Source organism: Procambarus clarkii, chromosome 78 (assembly GCF_040958095.1).
Source record: "Procambarus clarkii isolate CNS0578487 chromosome 78, FALCON_Pclarkii_2.0, whole genome shotgun sequence".
Taxonomy (NCBI): Eukaryota; Metazoa; Arthropoda; class Malacostraca; order Decapoda; family Cambaridae; genus Procambarus; species Procambarus clarkii.
Window position 1 is genome coordinate 13,239,735 of NC_091227.1, and position 18,027 is coordinate 13,257,761.

The 18,027-nt window shown below is 50.8% G+C and overlaps 2 protein-coding genes across 2 annotated transcripts in view; one reads left to right on the forward strand and one right to left on the reverse strand.

Moving 5' to 3' along the window:
• The window catches only part of LOC123746147 (protein draper), a 691,165-nt gene that overhangs the window by 232,100 nt on the left and 441,038 nt on the right, over positions 1 to 18,027 (reverse strand). The gene's annotated exons all lie outside the window — the stretch shown is intronic.
• LOC138357486 (uncharacterized) overlaps positions 1 to 18,027 on the forward strand; it is a gene marked incomplete at its 5' end in the record, with an annotated part of 120,603 nt that overhangs the window by 7,483 nt on the left and 95,093 nt on the right. The window contains 2 exons of the mRNA XM_069314344.1: positions 10,252 to 11,104; positions 15,942 to 16,108. Of these exons, the coding sequence (XP_069170445.1) occupies positions 10,252 to 11,104; positions 15,942 to 16,108 (1,020 nt within the window). The remainder of the gene's footprint in view (positions 1 to 10,251; positions 11,105 to 15,941; positions 16,109 to 18,027) is intronic.

Sequence of the window (18,027 nt, forward strand, 5' to 3'; positions counted from 1 at the left end):
CACACTGTCAGCCACACACACTGTCAGCCACACACACTGTCAGCCACACACACTGTCAGCCACACACCCACTGTCAGCCACACACACTGTCAGCCACACACCCACTGTCAGCCACACACCCACTGTCAGCCACACACCCACTGTCAGCCACACACACTGTCAGCCACACACACTGTCAGCCACACACACTGTCAGCCACACACAATGTCAGCCACACACACTGTCAGCCACACACCCACTGTCAGCCACACACACTGTCAGCCACACACCCACTGTCAGCCACACACACTCAGCCACACCCACTGTCAGCCACACACACTGTCAGCCACACCCACTGTCAGCCACACACACTGTCAGCCACACACACTGTCAGCCACACACACTGTCAGCCACACACACTGTCAGCCACACACACTGTCAGCCACACCCACTGTCAGCCACACACACTGTCAGCCACACCCACTGTCAGCCACACCCACTGTCAGCCACACACACTGTCAGCCACACACACTGTCAGCCACACACACTGTCAGCCACACCCACTGTCAGCCACACACACTGTCAGCCACACACACTGTCAGCCACACACACTGTCAGCAACACACCCAATGTCAGCCACACACACTGTCAGCCACACACACTGTCAGCCACACACACTGTCAGCCACACACACTGTCAGCCACACCCACTGTCAGCCACACACACTGTCAGCCACACACACACTGTCAGCCACACCCACTGTCAGCCACACACACACTGTCAGTCACACACACACTGTCAGCCACACACACTGTCAGCCACACACACTGTCAGCCACACACACTGTCAGTCACACACACTGTCAGCCACACCCACTGTCAGCCACACACACTGTCAGCCACACACACACTGTCAGCCACACACACTGTCAGCCACACACACTGTCAGTCACACACACACTGTCAGCCACACACACTGTCAGCCACACACACTGTCAGCCACACCCACTGTCAGCCACACACACTGTCAGCCACACACACACTGTCAGCCACACCCACTGTCAGCCACACACACACTGTCAGTCACACACACACTGTCAGCCACACACACTGTCAGCCACACACACTGTCAGCCACACACACTGTCAGCCACACACACTGTCAGCCACACACACTGTCAGCCACACACACTGTCAGCCACACCCACTGTCAGCCACACACACTGTCAGCCACACACACTGTCAGCCACACACACTGTCAGCCACACACACTGTCAGCCACACACACTGTCAGTCACACACACACACTGTCAGCCACACACACTGTCAGTCACACACACACTGTCAGCCACACACACTGTCAGCCACACACACTGTCAGCCACACACACTGTCAGTCACACACACACTGTCAGCCACACACACTGTCAGCCACACACACTGTCAGTCACACACACACTGTCAGCCACACACACTGTCAGCCACACACACTGTCAGCCACACCCACTGTCAGCCACACACCCACTGTCAGCCACACACCCACTGTCAGCCACACACGCTGTCAGCCACACCCACTTAGGTAGATTTAAATTAGCTAAACACAGATGCCGAAGAAATATAAGAAAATTCACTTTCGCAGAGTGGTAGACGGTTGGAACAAGTTAGGTGAGAAGGTGGTGGAGGCCAAGACCGTCAGTAGTTTGAAAGCGTTATATGACAAAGAGTGCTGGGAAGACGGGACACCACGAGCGTAGCTCTCTTCCTCTAACTACACTTAGGTAATTACACACTGTCAGCCCCACACATCATAAGAGTAAAGAGAGACATGATCACTACCTACAAAATTCTCAGGGGAATTGACAGGGTGGACAAAGACAAACTATTCAGCACGGGTGGAACACGAACAAGGGGACACAGGTGGAAACTTGAGTACCTAAATGCGCCACAGAGACATTATAAAGAATTTTTTCAGTGTCAGAGTAGTTAACAAATGGAATGCCTTAGGCAGTGATGTGGTGGAGGCAGATTCCATACACAGTTTCAAATATAGCTATGATAGAGCCCAATAGGCTCAGGAACCTGTACACCAGTTGATTGACAGTAGAGAGGCGGAACCAAAGAGCCAGCCAGACCTCAACCCCCCAAGCACAACTAGTCAGCCACACACTGTAGCTGTACACGTATCTAGTTTGTCTCGTGATCAAATAGGCCAAAACGTCAGCTAAAGTAGTGAGCTAGATCACTAGCACAGCATAACTAGCGCCATACTGGGGGGCCCCCACCAGAGGGCCGGAGTGAGGGCCCGGTCGGCCGCCAGCGGGTGGGGCTCAGTCTATGACTAACAAAGGTGAAGGAGGGTGGAGGGTCCCCATCAAGTCGACAACGCCCCTCTTCACTTCACCATCTGGCCACTCTCGCACTCCCTCCTTCTCTTACTCATTCAACCGGCTCGCTAGCTGCCTCTCGCGGTCAACCAGCTAGCTAATGCCTATTCACAGCCTCAGCGCCTTCACGTCTTAGTCAATAACGTAACATTTGACCGCGTCAGCTGTGCACGCTGCCTAGCCTCGCACGTCTTGTCAAACGGCGCTAATGTGACACTGAATCAACGGTTTAAACGTTGATCTTTCGTTAATTAGCGTTACTTGAACATGGTGTGCTGGATGGGACTCAACCCCACCTGTAACCCTTCACATGGTCGCCTGGTCCTATACAGCTGAGCTCTGCTGTGCTCTGCTGAGCTCTGCTGAGTTCTGCTGTGCTCCGCTGTGCTATGCTGTGGTCTGCTGAGCTCTGCTGTGCTTTGCTGTGGTCTGCTGAGCTCTGCTGAGCTCTGCTGTGGTCTGGTCTTGCCCCTCTACACCTATTGTCATACAGCTCTGCTCTGCCACACACCACTAACCCCAAGGGGGCAGCAATACAGTTCTTCCGTAATATAGCAATACTGTATTTCAGCAATACAGTATTATTTACAGTAAATTCTTAGTATAATTAATATGATACTCTGTGTAGTTTTTTGCAATATTGAAAATGTTTCTGTAAAAAAAAAATGTACGCAGAAAAAATATATATCTTCTTAAGTTGATGATAAGAATGATATTAATATATTATTATTTCTTTGTAATGTTTGCGATGCTTAAACAAGCAGTTAGGATTGTTAGTTCACGCAAGCTTGTTAACATGACCACCAACCAGGAGGCCTAGTCAGAAACCGGCATGTGAGGGGACATTGATCCCCGGAATCAGCAAAAGGTATAGGTAGATATGGAGGCAAGAGACAGGGGGAAACGCCTCTTCACAAAATAACACAACCTCCCAAACCCCCCCCCCCCACACACAACCCCCTACCCCACACACAACCCCCCCCCTCCACACACAACCTCCCCCCTTCCCCACACACAACCCCCCTACCCCACACACAACCCCCTACCCCACACACAACCCCCCCCCCTCCACACACAACCTCCCCCCTTCCCCACACACAACCCCCCTACCCCACACACAACCCCCCTACCCCACACACAACTCCCCTACCCCACACACAACCCTCCCACAACCCCCCCCCCACACACAACCCCCCTACCCCACACTCAACCCCCCCCCCCCTCCACACACAACCTCCCCCCTTCCCCACACACAACCCCCCTACCCCACACACAACCCCCCCTACCCCACACACAACCCCCCCCCCCCACACACACACAACCTTCCCCAACACGAAAGTGTCCACGACTCTGCCCATCCGTCAAGAGGTGACAGGAGCACTGGGCAAGTGTCAGGAGCAGAGGCAAGGTAAGGTGAAAGGTAACGAGGGTAAGTCATATTATCTGATCATATTTCCCCCAGCCTTTCCCATTTATCTTCTCTTGTCCCCTTGTTCATCAACCATAATCATCCATCTTTGCTATTGCTACCATTTGTAGAATGTGGCATTTCCTTAGAAGCTGCCAAGGAAATCAACCTTTCTTTCAACCTTTCTTCAACCAGAAAGGGTTGAAGCACATGGGAATACATGCATATTACGCACGATTATGTCTCAATACTCAATACAAAGACTAAAATATAAACACGCGCCTTAGCAAAGAGTTTCTCTCTCTCTCTCTCTCTCTCTCTCTCTCTCTCTCTCTCTCTCTCTCTCTCTCTCTCTCTCTCTCTCTCTCTCTCTCTCTCATGCAGTTCCTCAGACTGTCCCTCAGCGCTTCCTCTTCCTGATCTCGGCTTCCCTCAGCATGACCAGTGCTAACAGTCTACCACCTGTAATGCAACCCGTTCTCGCACTTGCTTATAGTCAATATTTGGCTTATTAATACGTGCATATGTGACATACTAATTTATTGTGAATATTTGAGTTTACCTTGAAAAGCTGAACAGAAAACACCGACCTAACCTAACATTCGTAGTATGTTAAGATAAGCACTATTGTTTCTATTGTTTAATAAACTCTATTGTTTAATAAAACTGAAAAAGATATTCCTAATATTAAAAACAGGTGTTTAGCAATTCCTTAGGAAGAGTTTATACTTTGAAAACAAAATATAACTTAGCATATACCACATATGTACTTATTAATAAGTCAAATAGTGACTATAAGCAATAAGTCATATATGTACTGTCTTGTGCGAGAGCCACACAGTACATATATGACTATACATATATGACTATACATATATGTACTGTATATGTATATGACTATACATATACACAGTACATATATGATTATAGATTGTTTCCCACAGGGAAACAATCTATAATCTATCCCTCGCTGCAGGCCAAGATAATTATCAAGAGGAAGCACTAGGCCATTATGACTACATAACACATGCAAGGGAGACATGAACTGGGATTTAAGGGATATATATATACCTTAAATACCAAGTACCAAGGGATCAGGCACACACAATATTACATATTGTGTGTGCCTGACGTGTCCCTAGGAATTAAATGAACTGCAGAAGGCTTATTGGGACCATACGAAGCAACTCCAATTATATGCATCAAAGCTCGTATATGCGAGTTGAAACCTACAGTTGAAACCTGCGGTCGAAACCTACAGTTGAAACCTGCGGTCTAAACCTGCGGACGAAACCTACGGTCCAAACCTGCGGTCGAAACAATCTGGTGATCCCACACCTGTCATGTTGCCCGGGAATGTAATCCACAAATCAACAGGACTGACGGTTCAATCCATTCGAAAGGCTTCAATGTTTTCTCAACAGCATATGAGAGAGAGAAAAGAGTGAAGGAATGCCCCCCACCCCCGACCACTTGAGGGATAGAACGCCGACCCTGGAAGAAGTGAGGCTGCCACTGTACCGAACACAGCAAGTGGATGAGCATGAGATCAGCTGAGAGACTTTTTAGGTAAGGTCGGTGTTTTCTATGAATCTTTTTATGGGTATCTATTATGTTAAGTATGTCACCTATGCACATATTTAATAAGTCAATATTGACTTATTAAATTTGCGAGAACGGGTTAGTGGTGTCGTGAGGCTGTACCAGGAAAACGGATACAAATTACCATCCAGGATATCCATTCTTGGAGGCCTGGTCGACGACCGGGCCGCGGGGACGCTAAGCCCCGGAAGCACCTCAAGGTAAGGTAAGGATTGCGGTTCGCGGCTTAGATCACCTCGACTCAACTAATTACCTTACGAGTCATCGCGAGGTAATTTATTAACAAAGGGGCACATGCACTTACCTAAGGGTTCTTACCTAACACACACTACGGTGACGTGCGGTGCAGCAATGTGTGTGTGTGTGTGTGTGTGTGTGTGTGTGTGTGTGTGTGTGTGTGTGTGTGTGTGTGTGTGTGTGTGTGTGTGTGTGTGTGTGTGTGGTGTGTGTGTGTGGTGTGTGTGTGGTGTGTGTGTGTGTGGTGTGTGTGTGTGTGTGTGGTGTGTGTGTGTGTGGTGTGTGTGTGTGTGGTGTGTGTGTGTGTGGTGTGTGTGTGGTGTGTGTGTGGTGTGTGTGTGTGTGTGTGTGTGTGTGTGTGTGTGTGTGTGTGTGTGTGTGTGTGTGTGTGTGTGTGTGTGTGTGTGTGTGTGTGGTGTGTGTGTTTGTGTGCGCGCATGCGTGTGTGCGCGCGTGCGTGTGTGTGTGTGTGTACTCACGTAGTTGTACTCACCTAGTTGTGTTTGCGGGGGTTGAGCTCTGGCTCTTTGGTCCCGCCTCTCAACCGTCAATCAACAGGTGTACAGATTCCTGAGCCTACTGGGCTCTATCATATCTACACTTGAAACTGTGTATGGAGTCAGCCTCCACCACATTCCTTCCTAATGTGTGTGTGTCTGCGTGCGTCTGCGTGCGTCTACGTGCATGTGCGTGTGCGTGCATTTGCGTGTGCGCGTCTGTGGTGGAGGCTCACTCCATACACACTTTCAAATGTAGATATGATAGAGCCCAGTAGGCTGAGGAACCTGTACACCACCAGTTGATTAACATTTGAGAGGCGGGATCAAGGAGCCAGAGCTCAACCCCCACAAGCACAACTAGGCGAGTAAACACACACGTAGACACAATCATCAGCGGCCGAGACCCGAGCGTCAACAAGAGGACAACACAAGTGACGGTGGCATCACGGGCGCTCTCTTGTGATGACAAATGCAACGACAATTTGTTAAAAGCAATCAATCAATTGAGTCGTGGAACGTGACAGTTAGCCTGACGGATTGTCCATTTATCTGAAACCCTCAAAACAGCAGCAGCGGGAAAACAGTCGTTGTATGACTGGCCGAGCAGCAGCCTAGTGTCTCATAGCTGTATGACTGGTCGAGCAGCAGCCTAGTGTCTCACAGCTGTATGACTGGCCGAGCAGCAGCCTAGTGTCTCATAGCTGTATGACTGGCCGAGCAGCAGCCTAGTGTCTCACAGCTGTATGACTGGCCGAGCAGCAGCCTAGTGTCTCACAGCTGTATGACTGGCCGAGCGGCAGCCTAGCGTCTCACAGCTGTATGACTGGCCGAGCAGCAGCCTAGTGTCTCACAGCTGTATGACTGGCCGAGCAGCAGCCTAGTGTCTCACAGCTGTATGACTGGCCGAGCAGCAGCCTAGTGTCTCACAGCTGTATGACTGGCCGAGCAGCAGCCTAGTGTCTCACAGCTGTATGACTGGCCGAGCAGCAGCCTAGCGTCTCACAGCTGTATGACTGGCCGAGCAGCAGCCTAGCGTCTCACAGCTGTATGACTGGCCGAGCAGCAGCCTAGTGTCTCACAGCTGTATGACTGGCCGAGCGGTAGACTAGTGTCTCACAGCTGTATGACTGGCCGAGCAGCAGCCTAGTGTCTCACAGCTGTATGACTGGCCGAGCAGTAGCCTAGTGTCTCACAGCTGTATGACTGGTCGAACAGCAGCCTAGTGTCTCACAGCTGTATGACTGGCCGAACAGCAGCCTAGTGTCTCACAGCTGTATGACTGGCCGAGCAGCAGCCTAGTGTCTCACAGCTGTATGACTGGCCGAGCGGCAGCCTAGCGTCTCACAGCTTTATGACTGGCCGAGCAGCAGCCTAGTGTCTCACAGCTGTATGACTGGCCGAGCAGCAGCCTAGTGTCTCACAGCTGTATGACTGGCCGAGCGGCAGCCTAGCGTCTCACAGCTTTATGACTGGCCGAACAGCAGCCTAGTGTCTCACAGCTGTATGACTGGTCGAGCAGCAGCCTAGTGTCTCACAGCTGTACGACTGGCCGAGCAGCAGCCTAGTGTCTCACAGCTGTACGTCTGGCCGAGCAGCAGCCTAGTGTCTCACAGCTGTACGTCTGGCCGAGCAGCAGCCTAGTGTCTCACAGCTGTACGTCTGGCCGAGCAGCAGCCTAGTGTCTCATAGCTGTATGACTGGCCGAGTAGAAGCCTAGTGTCTCACAGCTGTACGACTGGCCGAGCGGCAGCCTAGTGTCTCACAGCTGTATGACTGGTCGAGCAGCAGCCTAGTGCCTCACAGCTGTACGACTGGCCGAGCAGCAGCCTAGTGTCTCACAGCTGTACGTCTGGCCGAGCAGCAGCCTAGCGTCTCACAGCTGTACGACTGGCCGAGCAGCAGCCTAGTGTCTCACAGCTGTATGACTGGCCGAGCGGCAGCCTAGCGTCTCACAGCTTTATGACTGGCCGAACAGCAGCCTAGTGTCTCACAGCTGTATGACTGGCCGAGCAGCAGCCTAGTGTCTCACAGCTGTATGACTGGCCGAGCGGCAGCCTAGCGTCTCACAGCTTTATGACTGGCCGAGCAGCAGCCTAGTGTCTCACAGCTGTATGACTGGCCGAGCAGCAGCCTAGTGTCTCACAGCTGTATGACTGGCCGAGCGGCAGCCTAGCGTCTCACAGCTTTATGACTGGCCGAACAGCAGCCTAGTGTCTCACAGCTGTATGACTGGTCGAGCAGCAGCCTAGTGTCTCACAGCTGTACGACTGGCCGAGCAGCAGCCTAGTGTCTCACAGCTGTACGTCTGGCCGAGCAGCAGCCTAGTGTCTCACAGCTGTACGTCTGGCCGAGCAGCAGCCTAGTGTCTCACAGCTGTACGTCTGGCCGAGCAGCAGCCTAGTGTCTCATAGCTGTATGACTGGCCGAGCAGCAGCCTAGTGTCTCATAGCTGTATGACTGGCCGAGTAGAAGCCTAGTGTCTCACAGCTGTACGACTGGCCGAGCGGCAGCCTAGTGTCTCACAGCTGTATGACTGGTCGAGCGGCTTCCTAGTGTCTCACAGCTGTATGACTGGTCGAGCAGCAGCCTAGTGTCTCACAGCTGTACGTCTGGCCGAGCAGCAGCCTAGTGTCTCACAGCTGTATGACTGGCCGAGCAGCAGCCTAGTGTCTCACAGCTGTACGTCTGGCCGAGCAGCAGCCTAGCGTCTCACAGCTGTACGACTGGCCGAGCAGCAGCCTAGTGTCTCACAGCTGTACGACTGGCCGAGCAGCAGCCTAGTGTCTCACAGCTGTATGACTGGCCGAGCAGCAGCCTAGCGTCTCACAGCTGTACGACTGGCCGAGCAGCAGCCTAGTGTCTCACAGCTGTATGACTGGCCGAGCAGCAGCCTAGTGTCTTACAGCTGTACGACTGGCCGAGCAGCAGCCTAGTGTCTCACAGCTGTATGACTGGCCGAGCAGCAGCCTAGTGTCTCACAGCTGTATGACTGGCCGAGCAGCAGACTAGTGTCTCACAGCTGTACGACTGGCCGAGCAGCAGCCTAGTGTCTCACAGCTGTATGACTGGCCGAGCAGCAGCCTAGTGTCTCACAGCTGTACGACTGGCCGAGCAGCAGCCTAGTGTCTCACAGCTGTACGACTGGCCGAGCAGCAGCCTAGTGTCTCACAGCTGTACGTCTGGCCGAGCAGCAGCGTAGTGTCTCACAGCTGTACGACTGGCCGAGCAGCAGCCTAGCGTCTGACACGACACAATCCAGTAAAGAAATCTTCATTTCTACTGCGATTTTAACCCCCGTCATAAATTTGAGATCATCTTACAAAATACATGAAATACGGCGAGGATTTTTGTTAACAAATACAAAATGAAAAAGACTACTGATAAATACATAAGAATGATGCAGGTTACAAGAATATATCATAACTTGAGTTACACATTTATGTTCAATAAGTGTTGACATTATTAAGGAAGTTGATAATGTTCAATAAGTGTTGACATTATTAAGGAAGTTGATACCGTAAATCTGTCTTAACTCCCTCCCCGTCACCCCCAGAACTACTTCACTTGCAATAACTACCTTATTAACGGTCCGTTAAGACAATGAAATGGTCGTTAGACTTGCCTCAAAAGATGAAGCTGCAGTAAGATAATTAAGCTGAGCTAGGCTAAGATAAGTTTCACTAGGTTAGGAATAACTCAAGTTAGGTTAGGATTGCATAGGTTAGGATGTGATTGGCTACATAAGAATACAAGTTTGGCTACGATATCTTAAGTTGGTTTAGTTAGGATAAGTTAGAGTTGGATAGAGTCAACAAGGCTAAGCTATAATTAGATTTCGTAAGGGTATGAAAGGTCAGGTTTAGGTAAGATAAGGATAGTGTGGCTAGGTGAAGTGTGGTCTGGTAGGGATAGACTTGCTTTACTAGAATTAATGGGCAGAACAAGGGGCTAGAGCAACTTACGGGCTATTCAGGCCCGTGCCACCTCTTGGGTGGATTAATCTTTATCAATCAATCAATCGTGTAGTTAGGATACAAACTGGGGAGTGAAATGCAGGAAGCAAACTTCCTTCATGGCCTGAAATGATAATATCACAACACATCAGCGTTATTTAACCTCATCAGCTGACTGACCTGTGAGGCAGGACCCAAGAGCCTCAGCTCGACTCAAGAACAGCTCAGGGAACGAACACACACTACTGGATCTGGATCTGAGGCAAGACCCAAGAGCTTCAGCTCGACTCAAGAACAGCTCAGGGAACGAACACACACTACTGGATCTGGATCTGAGGCAAGACCCAAGAGCTTCAGCTCGACTCAAGAACAGCTCAGGGAACGAACACACACTACTGGATCTGGATCTGAGGCAAGACCCAAGAGCTTCAGCTCGACTCAAGAACAGCTCAGGGAACGAACACACACTACTGGATCTGGATCTGAGGCAAGACCCAAGAGCTTCAGCTCGACTCAAGAACAGCTCAGGGAACGAACACACACTACTGGATCTGGATCTGAGGCAAGACCCAAGAGCTTCAGCTCGACTCAAGAACAGCTCAGGGAACGAACACACACTACTGGATCTGGATCTGAGGCAAGACCCAAGAGCTTCAGCTCGACTCAAGAACAGCTCAGGGAACGAACACACACTACTGGATCTGGATCTGAGGCAAGACCCAAGAGCCTCAGCTCGACTCAAGAACAGCTCAGGGAACGAACACACACTACTGGATCTGGATCTGAGGCAAGACCCAAGAGCTTCAGCTCGACTCAAGAACAGCTCAGGGAGCGAACACACACTACTGGACCTGGATCTGAGGCAAGACCCAAGAGCTTCAGCTCGACTCAAGAACAGCTCAGGGAACGAACACACACTACTGGATCTGGATCTGAGGCAAGACCCAAGAGCTTCAGCTCGACTCAAGAACAGCTCAGGGAACGAACACACACTACTGGATCTGGCTTTGGTTGGTATGAGAGAGGCGGCGGAGTGGATCTCCTGTGAGTGTACAGGAGATTAACAGGTGAATCATGTATAATACAAGGTTATTTAGTGTGAGTAGTCAGAAGATGATTGGTTCTTATTGCGCTATACCAGGACACACACACACGCACGCACGCGCACACGTGCACGCATACACACACAGTTGATTGACAGTCGAGAGGCGGGACCAAAGAGCCAGAGCTCAACCCCCGCAAGCGCAACTAGGTGAGAACACACACACACACACACACACACACACACACACACACACACACACACACACACACACACACACACACACACACACACACACACACACACAGGGATTCAGGGATGGCAGGTCCTGCCTCACAGGGTTACTTGAATTCTACGACCAGGCAACAAAAATAAGGCAAGAAAGAGAAGGGTGGGCAGACTGCATATTTTTGGATTGTCAGAAAGCCTTTGATACAGTGCCACACAAGAGGCTAGTGAAAAAAACTGGAGATGCAGGCTGGAGTGAAAGGGAAGGTACTCCGTATCTTAAAGTATCAGTATCTTAAAATAACTTAAGTTATCAATGACTTAAGATGTTCACTCATACGGGAACTATATGATATATAAAGCGAGCAAACAATATCATAAAACCCCCCAAAGGCACTACGGGCTCACCATAGCCCGTGCTACTTGGAACTTTGTTCCAGGTAGCGAATCTTTAATAACAACAAACATAAAACCCAAAATATACTGTAGCAAAATATGGAAGGGTACGAGAAGCCTGACGTATGAACTAATGAGTTTGTTTAGACAGTGCCTAATCTATTCAACTAATCAACCTGGTGATGTAAGCGGCCGGTAATTGACGAGAGAACACGCTAATCACCAGTTAATCTTGAGATAATTATCTATGTAAGTATGTCCGGATAATAGAAAAATTCAATGGGGCGTGATTAATGGGCGGAGGACAGGGTTTTAAGGGGTGGTACAGGTGGTAATGGGTGGTACAGGTGGTAAGGGGGTGGTACAGGTGGTAAGGGGTTTTAGGGGGTGGTACAGGTGGTAATGGGTGGTACAGGTGGTAATGGGTGGTACAGGTGGTAAGGGGGTGGTACAGGTGGTAAGGGGTTTTAGGGGGTGGTACAGGTGGTAAGGGGTTTTAGGGGGTGGTACAGGTGGTAAGGGGTTTTAGGGGGTGGTACAGGTGGTGGTAAGGGGTGGTACAAGGTATAATGGACTCATATAGACAGGTAAAGTAAATTTTATAAACATGTCAGGTGGGTGGTGACAGTGTTGCCAGGGGTCAACTTCACCTATTGGCATAAAATACACAGTAAACCAGCGAGATGAAAATGTTATTCCACACAATGTAACCCCCCCCCACTCCCCCCCCCATACACCCTTCCCCCCTCCCCTACGTCCCCTCCCCCCCTACATATTTGAAAAAAAATTGCGCAACAGAGGACAAGAAGCCATAGATTTTAACTAAGAATATAACTGTGCCAAGACTGTGAAGACAGTGATAGCTGGATATAATGGGACGACGGTGTCCGCCACAGTAGGGGGAACCTTCAGAGCCTCACAGTACAGAGAGGACGCCACCATCTAAGTCAAATTAGGTAATTACAACTAGGTTGTTACAGTTAGGTGATTACACATGCGGGTTGAGGTTCATACTCCACCGAGGAGAGCCGGGCGACGTGACGCACCGGCCCAGTCACCCGGTCTGACGCAGCGGCCCAGTCACCTGTCAAGGGCATCATACCTGTCGAGAGAGAGGGAGGGAGGAAGCGGAGGTGTCCGTGTATCATATGAACTATCCGTCCCTTTCCCCCCACCCCTCCCCCTCTCCTGCCTATCCCCACCATCCCCCCACCCATCCCCCGCCTCTGCCGAGCCACGACCAGCAGACAGAAGAGGGTCGTGCTGTGGAGGGAGACAGGCGGGACAGTGGACGGGAGACCCCACACTGGGACCCTAGACAGCAAGACGCAACACCCCACACTGGGACCCTAGACAGCCAGACGCAACACTCCACACTGGGACCCTAGACAGCAAGACGCAACACCCCACACTGGGACCCTAGACAGCAAGACGCAACACCCCACACTGGGACCCTAGACAGCCAGACGCAACACTCCACACTGGGACCCTAGACAGCAAGACGCAACACCCCACACTGGGACCCTAGACAGCCAGACGCAACACCCCACACTGGGACCCTAGACAGCCAGAAGCAACACCCCACACTACGACCCTAGACAGCAAGACGCAACACCCCACACTGGGACCCTAGACAGCCAGACGCAACACCCCACACTGGGACCCTAGACAGCAAGACGCAACACCCCACACTGGGACCCTAGACAGCAAGACGCAACACCCCACACTGGGACCCTAGACAGCTAGAAGCAACACCCCACACTGGGACCCTAGACAGCAAGACGCAACACCCCACACTGGGACCCTAGACAGCAAGAAGCAACACCCCACACTGGGACCCTAGACAGCAAGAAGCAACACCCCACACTGGGACCCTAGACAGCCAGAAGCAACACCCCACACTGGGACCCTAGACAGCAAGACGCAACACCCCACACTGGGACCCTAGACAGCAAGACGCAACACCCCACACTACGATCCTAGACAGCCAGAAGCAACACCCCACACTGGGACCCTAGACAGCAAGACGCAACACCCCACACTGGGAGGAGCTCCCACCCACCTACTCGCCCTGGCATCACAACACGCCCCCCAGGAACACCAGACCTGAATGCCAAACACTGTAAACCCTCGGGGGGGTCATGGGAGCAACATGGAGATACACCTCGTACACAGTACGCTACTGACCAGGGGCCAGATTCACGAAAGCACTTACGCAAACACTTACGAACCTGTACATCTTTTCTCAATCTTTGGCGACTTTGTTTCCAATTATTAAACAGTTAATGAGCTCCGAAGTACCAGGAGGCTGTTTATAACAATAACAACAGTTGATTGAGAAGTTTTCATGCTTGTAAACTGTTTAATAAATGTAACCAAAGCCGTCAAAGATTGAGGAAAGATGTACACGTTCGTAAGTGCTTGCGTAAGTTCTTTCGTGAATCTGGCCCCAGAAACACAATCCATGTGGACCCACCCATTCCAACCTACAATCAGACAAGACCAACTGTAGCCTCCATACAATCACCACTTTGTAAGAAGCCCGGATATAAAGCCGCTCTGTAGGCACAAGCGACCACTTACCAGTACTACTAATTATCTACGAACAGGGTACGAACCACCCCCCCCCCCTTCTAGGGACACCAGTGTACGAAAACTGACTGGGAGACCATACTGAAGCAGCAGCTGTGGAAATCAATCTCACAGCCTGGTGAAATTGTTACTTATTGTTCACCCTATGTACCGGGGGCCCAACCTTTAACCTCACTACTGGTTATGGTCGTTATTAAGAAAATTTCAAGAAATATATACAGAAACTAGAGATCTGCTGAGAAACCTTCAGCACACTTCCTGGAGATCTAAACGTTTGATCATTTAGATATCACGAAGTCAGAGATACCATAGTTTTCCTTCCTACTGAAAGGGGGAAAGGAAGAGGGGGGGAGGGGGGGGGAGTGTTACATGATGATTTGGCGGTAAGTTCACTCAGAGAATTAGTGACTTCATGGCGGCATGTTCACTCATAGGATGAGTGACGTCGCCCAATAAATTTGCGCTTGGCCGAATTGTAAAAATTAGAATAGACCCCACGTTTGTAATTCCCCGCTTTCTCCTTTACTTCATTTCTTCCTCTTCTTTATTTTCTCTCTCTCTCTCTCTCTCTCTCTCTCTCTCTCTCTCTCTCTCTCTCTCTCTCTCTCTCTCTCTGATTGGTGGAACATTCGTGCTTGATATCGGTGTGTTATCCAGGCCTGGGAGACACGCCCCAGCTGACGTCAACAACAGTGCTCGTGAGATGTGGACCAAATCTCTTGGAGAAATTTTAGCAGTGATGTGAGGACAGGAAAGTGGGTGGAGTGGATGGAGGGTGGATGGAGGGTGGATGGAGGGTGGATGGAGAGTGGATGGAGTGGATGGAGGGTGGATGGAGGGTGGATGGAGAGTGGATGGAGTGGATGGAGGGTGGATGGAGGGTGGATGGAGGGTGGATGGAGTGGATGGAGGGTGGATGGAGAGTGGATGGAGTGGATGGAGGGTGGATGGAGGGTGGATGGAGGGTGGATGGAGGGTGCGTGGAGGGTGGATGGAGGGTGGATGGAGGGAAGAACGTTGGTGATGGAGAGAAAGTTGAGGGCTCGGAGAGGGTGGGGGGCTGAGGACGGAGAGAGGGTTTGGAAGGAACAGGAGTTGGATGGTGGATAGGGAAAGAATTAGTGTAAGGAGGATGGGTGATTTGGATGAGGGAGAGGTGAAGCTGGGTTATAGGTCAGTGAGGGAAGGAGGAGGATGAGGATGAGGGAGGGATTTGAAATAGGCTGCGCCAAGATAGGGAAGAGGCTGGGGAAGTATTTGAGTGTGAGTGAGGGTGGAGACCTCATAAGAGTGAAAAGGGGGGGGGGGGGCTCATGAGGAGGGGGGCTCATGAAGAGAGGGGGGGGCTCATGAGGAGGGGGGGCTCATGAGGAGAAGGGGGGGGGCTCATGAGGAGAGGGGGGGCTCATGAGGAGGGGGGGGGCTCATGAGGAGAGGGGGGGGGCTCATGAGGAGAGAGGGGGGCTCATGAGGAGAGGGGGGGGGGGCTCATAAGGAGGGGGGCTCATGAGGAGAGGAGAGGCCAGAGGGTAGGAGGAAAACTGCCATAAGGAACAGAATCTACTACACAAACTTATCACTAATGAAGCCAATCAAGAAATACACTAAGACATACACCCACAGCCGGGACCAGCGTCTCGGCCAAGGTCCTGGAGCCACTGTCATGACCGGATATAAAAGGCACGAGATTCCGCCCAAGCTTTTATCACAGACAGGCAAAAATGATGTAGCTGTTATTGGTGTTCTAGATTTAGCTGCTGGAACCAAATTTTCACGCAGCACGGGCTATGGTGAGCCCGAGAGCACACACACACAAACACACACACACACACACACACACACACACACACACACACACACACACACACACACACACACACACACACACACACACAGAGTGGTTGACAAATGGAATGCATTAGAAAGTGATGTAGTGGAGGCTGACTCCATACACAGTTTCAAGTGTAGATATGATAGAGCCCAGTAGGCTCAGGAATCTGTACACCTGTTGATTGACCGTTGAGAGGCTGGACCAAAGAGCCAGAGCTCAACCCCCGCCTACACAACTAGGTGAGTACAACTAGGTGAGTACACCTCTGGAAAAGGTTAAAAGGTTTGCCACCAGACTAGTACCCGAACTGAGGGGTATGAGCTACGAGGAGAGACTACGGGAATTAAACCTCACGTCACTGGGAGACACAAGAGTTAGAGGGGACATGATCACCACATACAAGATTCTCAGAGGAATTGATAGGGTAGATAAAGACAGACTTTTTAACACAAGGGACACACGAACAAGGGGACACAGGTGGAAATTGAGTGCCCAAATTAGCCATAGAGACGTTAGAAAGAATTTTTTTAGTGTCAGAGTAGTAGGCAAATGGAATGCATTAGGAAGTGATGTGGTGGAGGCTGACTCCATACACAGCTTCAAGTGTAGATATGATAGAGTCCAGTAGACTCAGGAACCTGTACATCAGTTGATTGACCGTTGAGAGGCGGGACCAAAGAGCCAGAGCGCAACCCCCACAAGCACAACTAAGTACAACTAGGCAAGTACACACACAGAAAACGGGTACAGCCTCACTTCCCTGTAGTCGCAGACAAATACAGTCAAGTACAGAGAGCTGGGTTGGCTTAGGCAAGTTATAAAATCCGTTGACCAACTGGCTTCTGTTTGACGTAACTTCCCGCCAAACACACACCGAAACTACGACGTTGGTACAACGTTCGAACAAGTTTTAACACTTCCTAACCAGTTATAACAACCAATATAACAAGTTGTAACAACGTTCTAATACGTCATAAACACGTTAAGCCAAGGTGTAATAACTTTATTACAAGTTGTAACAAGCGGAAAATAGAGACAGTTTCGGTTTGTGTTTCCAGGGTTGTATCTATCAGTTAACACACATTACACTACCTCTCCCTGGCCAGCCGTGTGTGCTGGCACTGATGCTTCTATCATCGCTACCCTCGCACTGCCTCTCAACACTGGATCGTATCCAGGTTCCACTCCCTACAGAGACCATTAACATCCCAACACTGGCACACAGGTTCCACTCCCTACAGGGACCACTAACATCCCAACACTGGCTCACAGGTTCCACCCCCTACAGGGACCATTAACATCCCAACACTGGCACACAGGTTCCACTCCCTACAGGGACCACTAACATCCCAACACTGGCTCACAGGTTCCACCCCCTACAGGGACCATTAACATCCCAACACTGGCTCACAGGTTCCACTCCCTACAGGGACCATTAACATCCCAACACTGGCACACAGGTTCCACTCCCTACAGGGACCATTAACATCCCAACACTGGCACACAGGTTCCACTCCCTACAGGGACCATTAACATCCCAACACTGGCCCACAGGTTCCACTCCCTACAGGGACCATTAACATCCCAACACTGGCACACAGGTTCCACTCCCTACAGGGACCATTAACATCCCAACACTGGCTCACAGGTTCCACTCCCTACAGGGACCATTAACATCCCAACACTGGCACACAGGTTCCACTCCCTACAGGGACCATTAACATCCCAACACTGGCACACAGGTTCCACACCCTACAGGGGCCATTAACATCCCAACACTGGCACACAGGTTCCACTCCCTACAGGGACCATTAACATCCCAACACTGGCTCACAGGTTCCACTCCCTACAGGGACCATTAACATCCCAACACTGGCA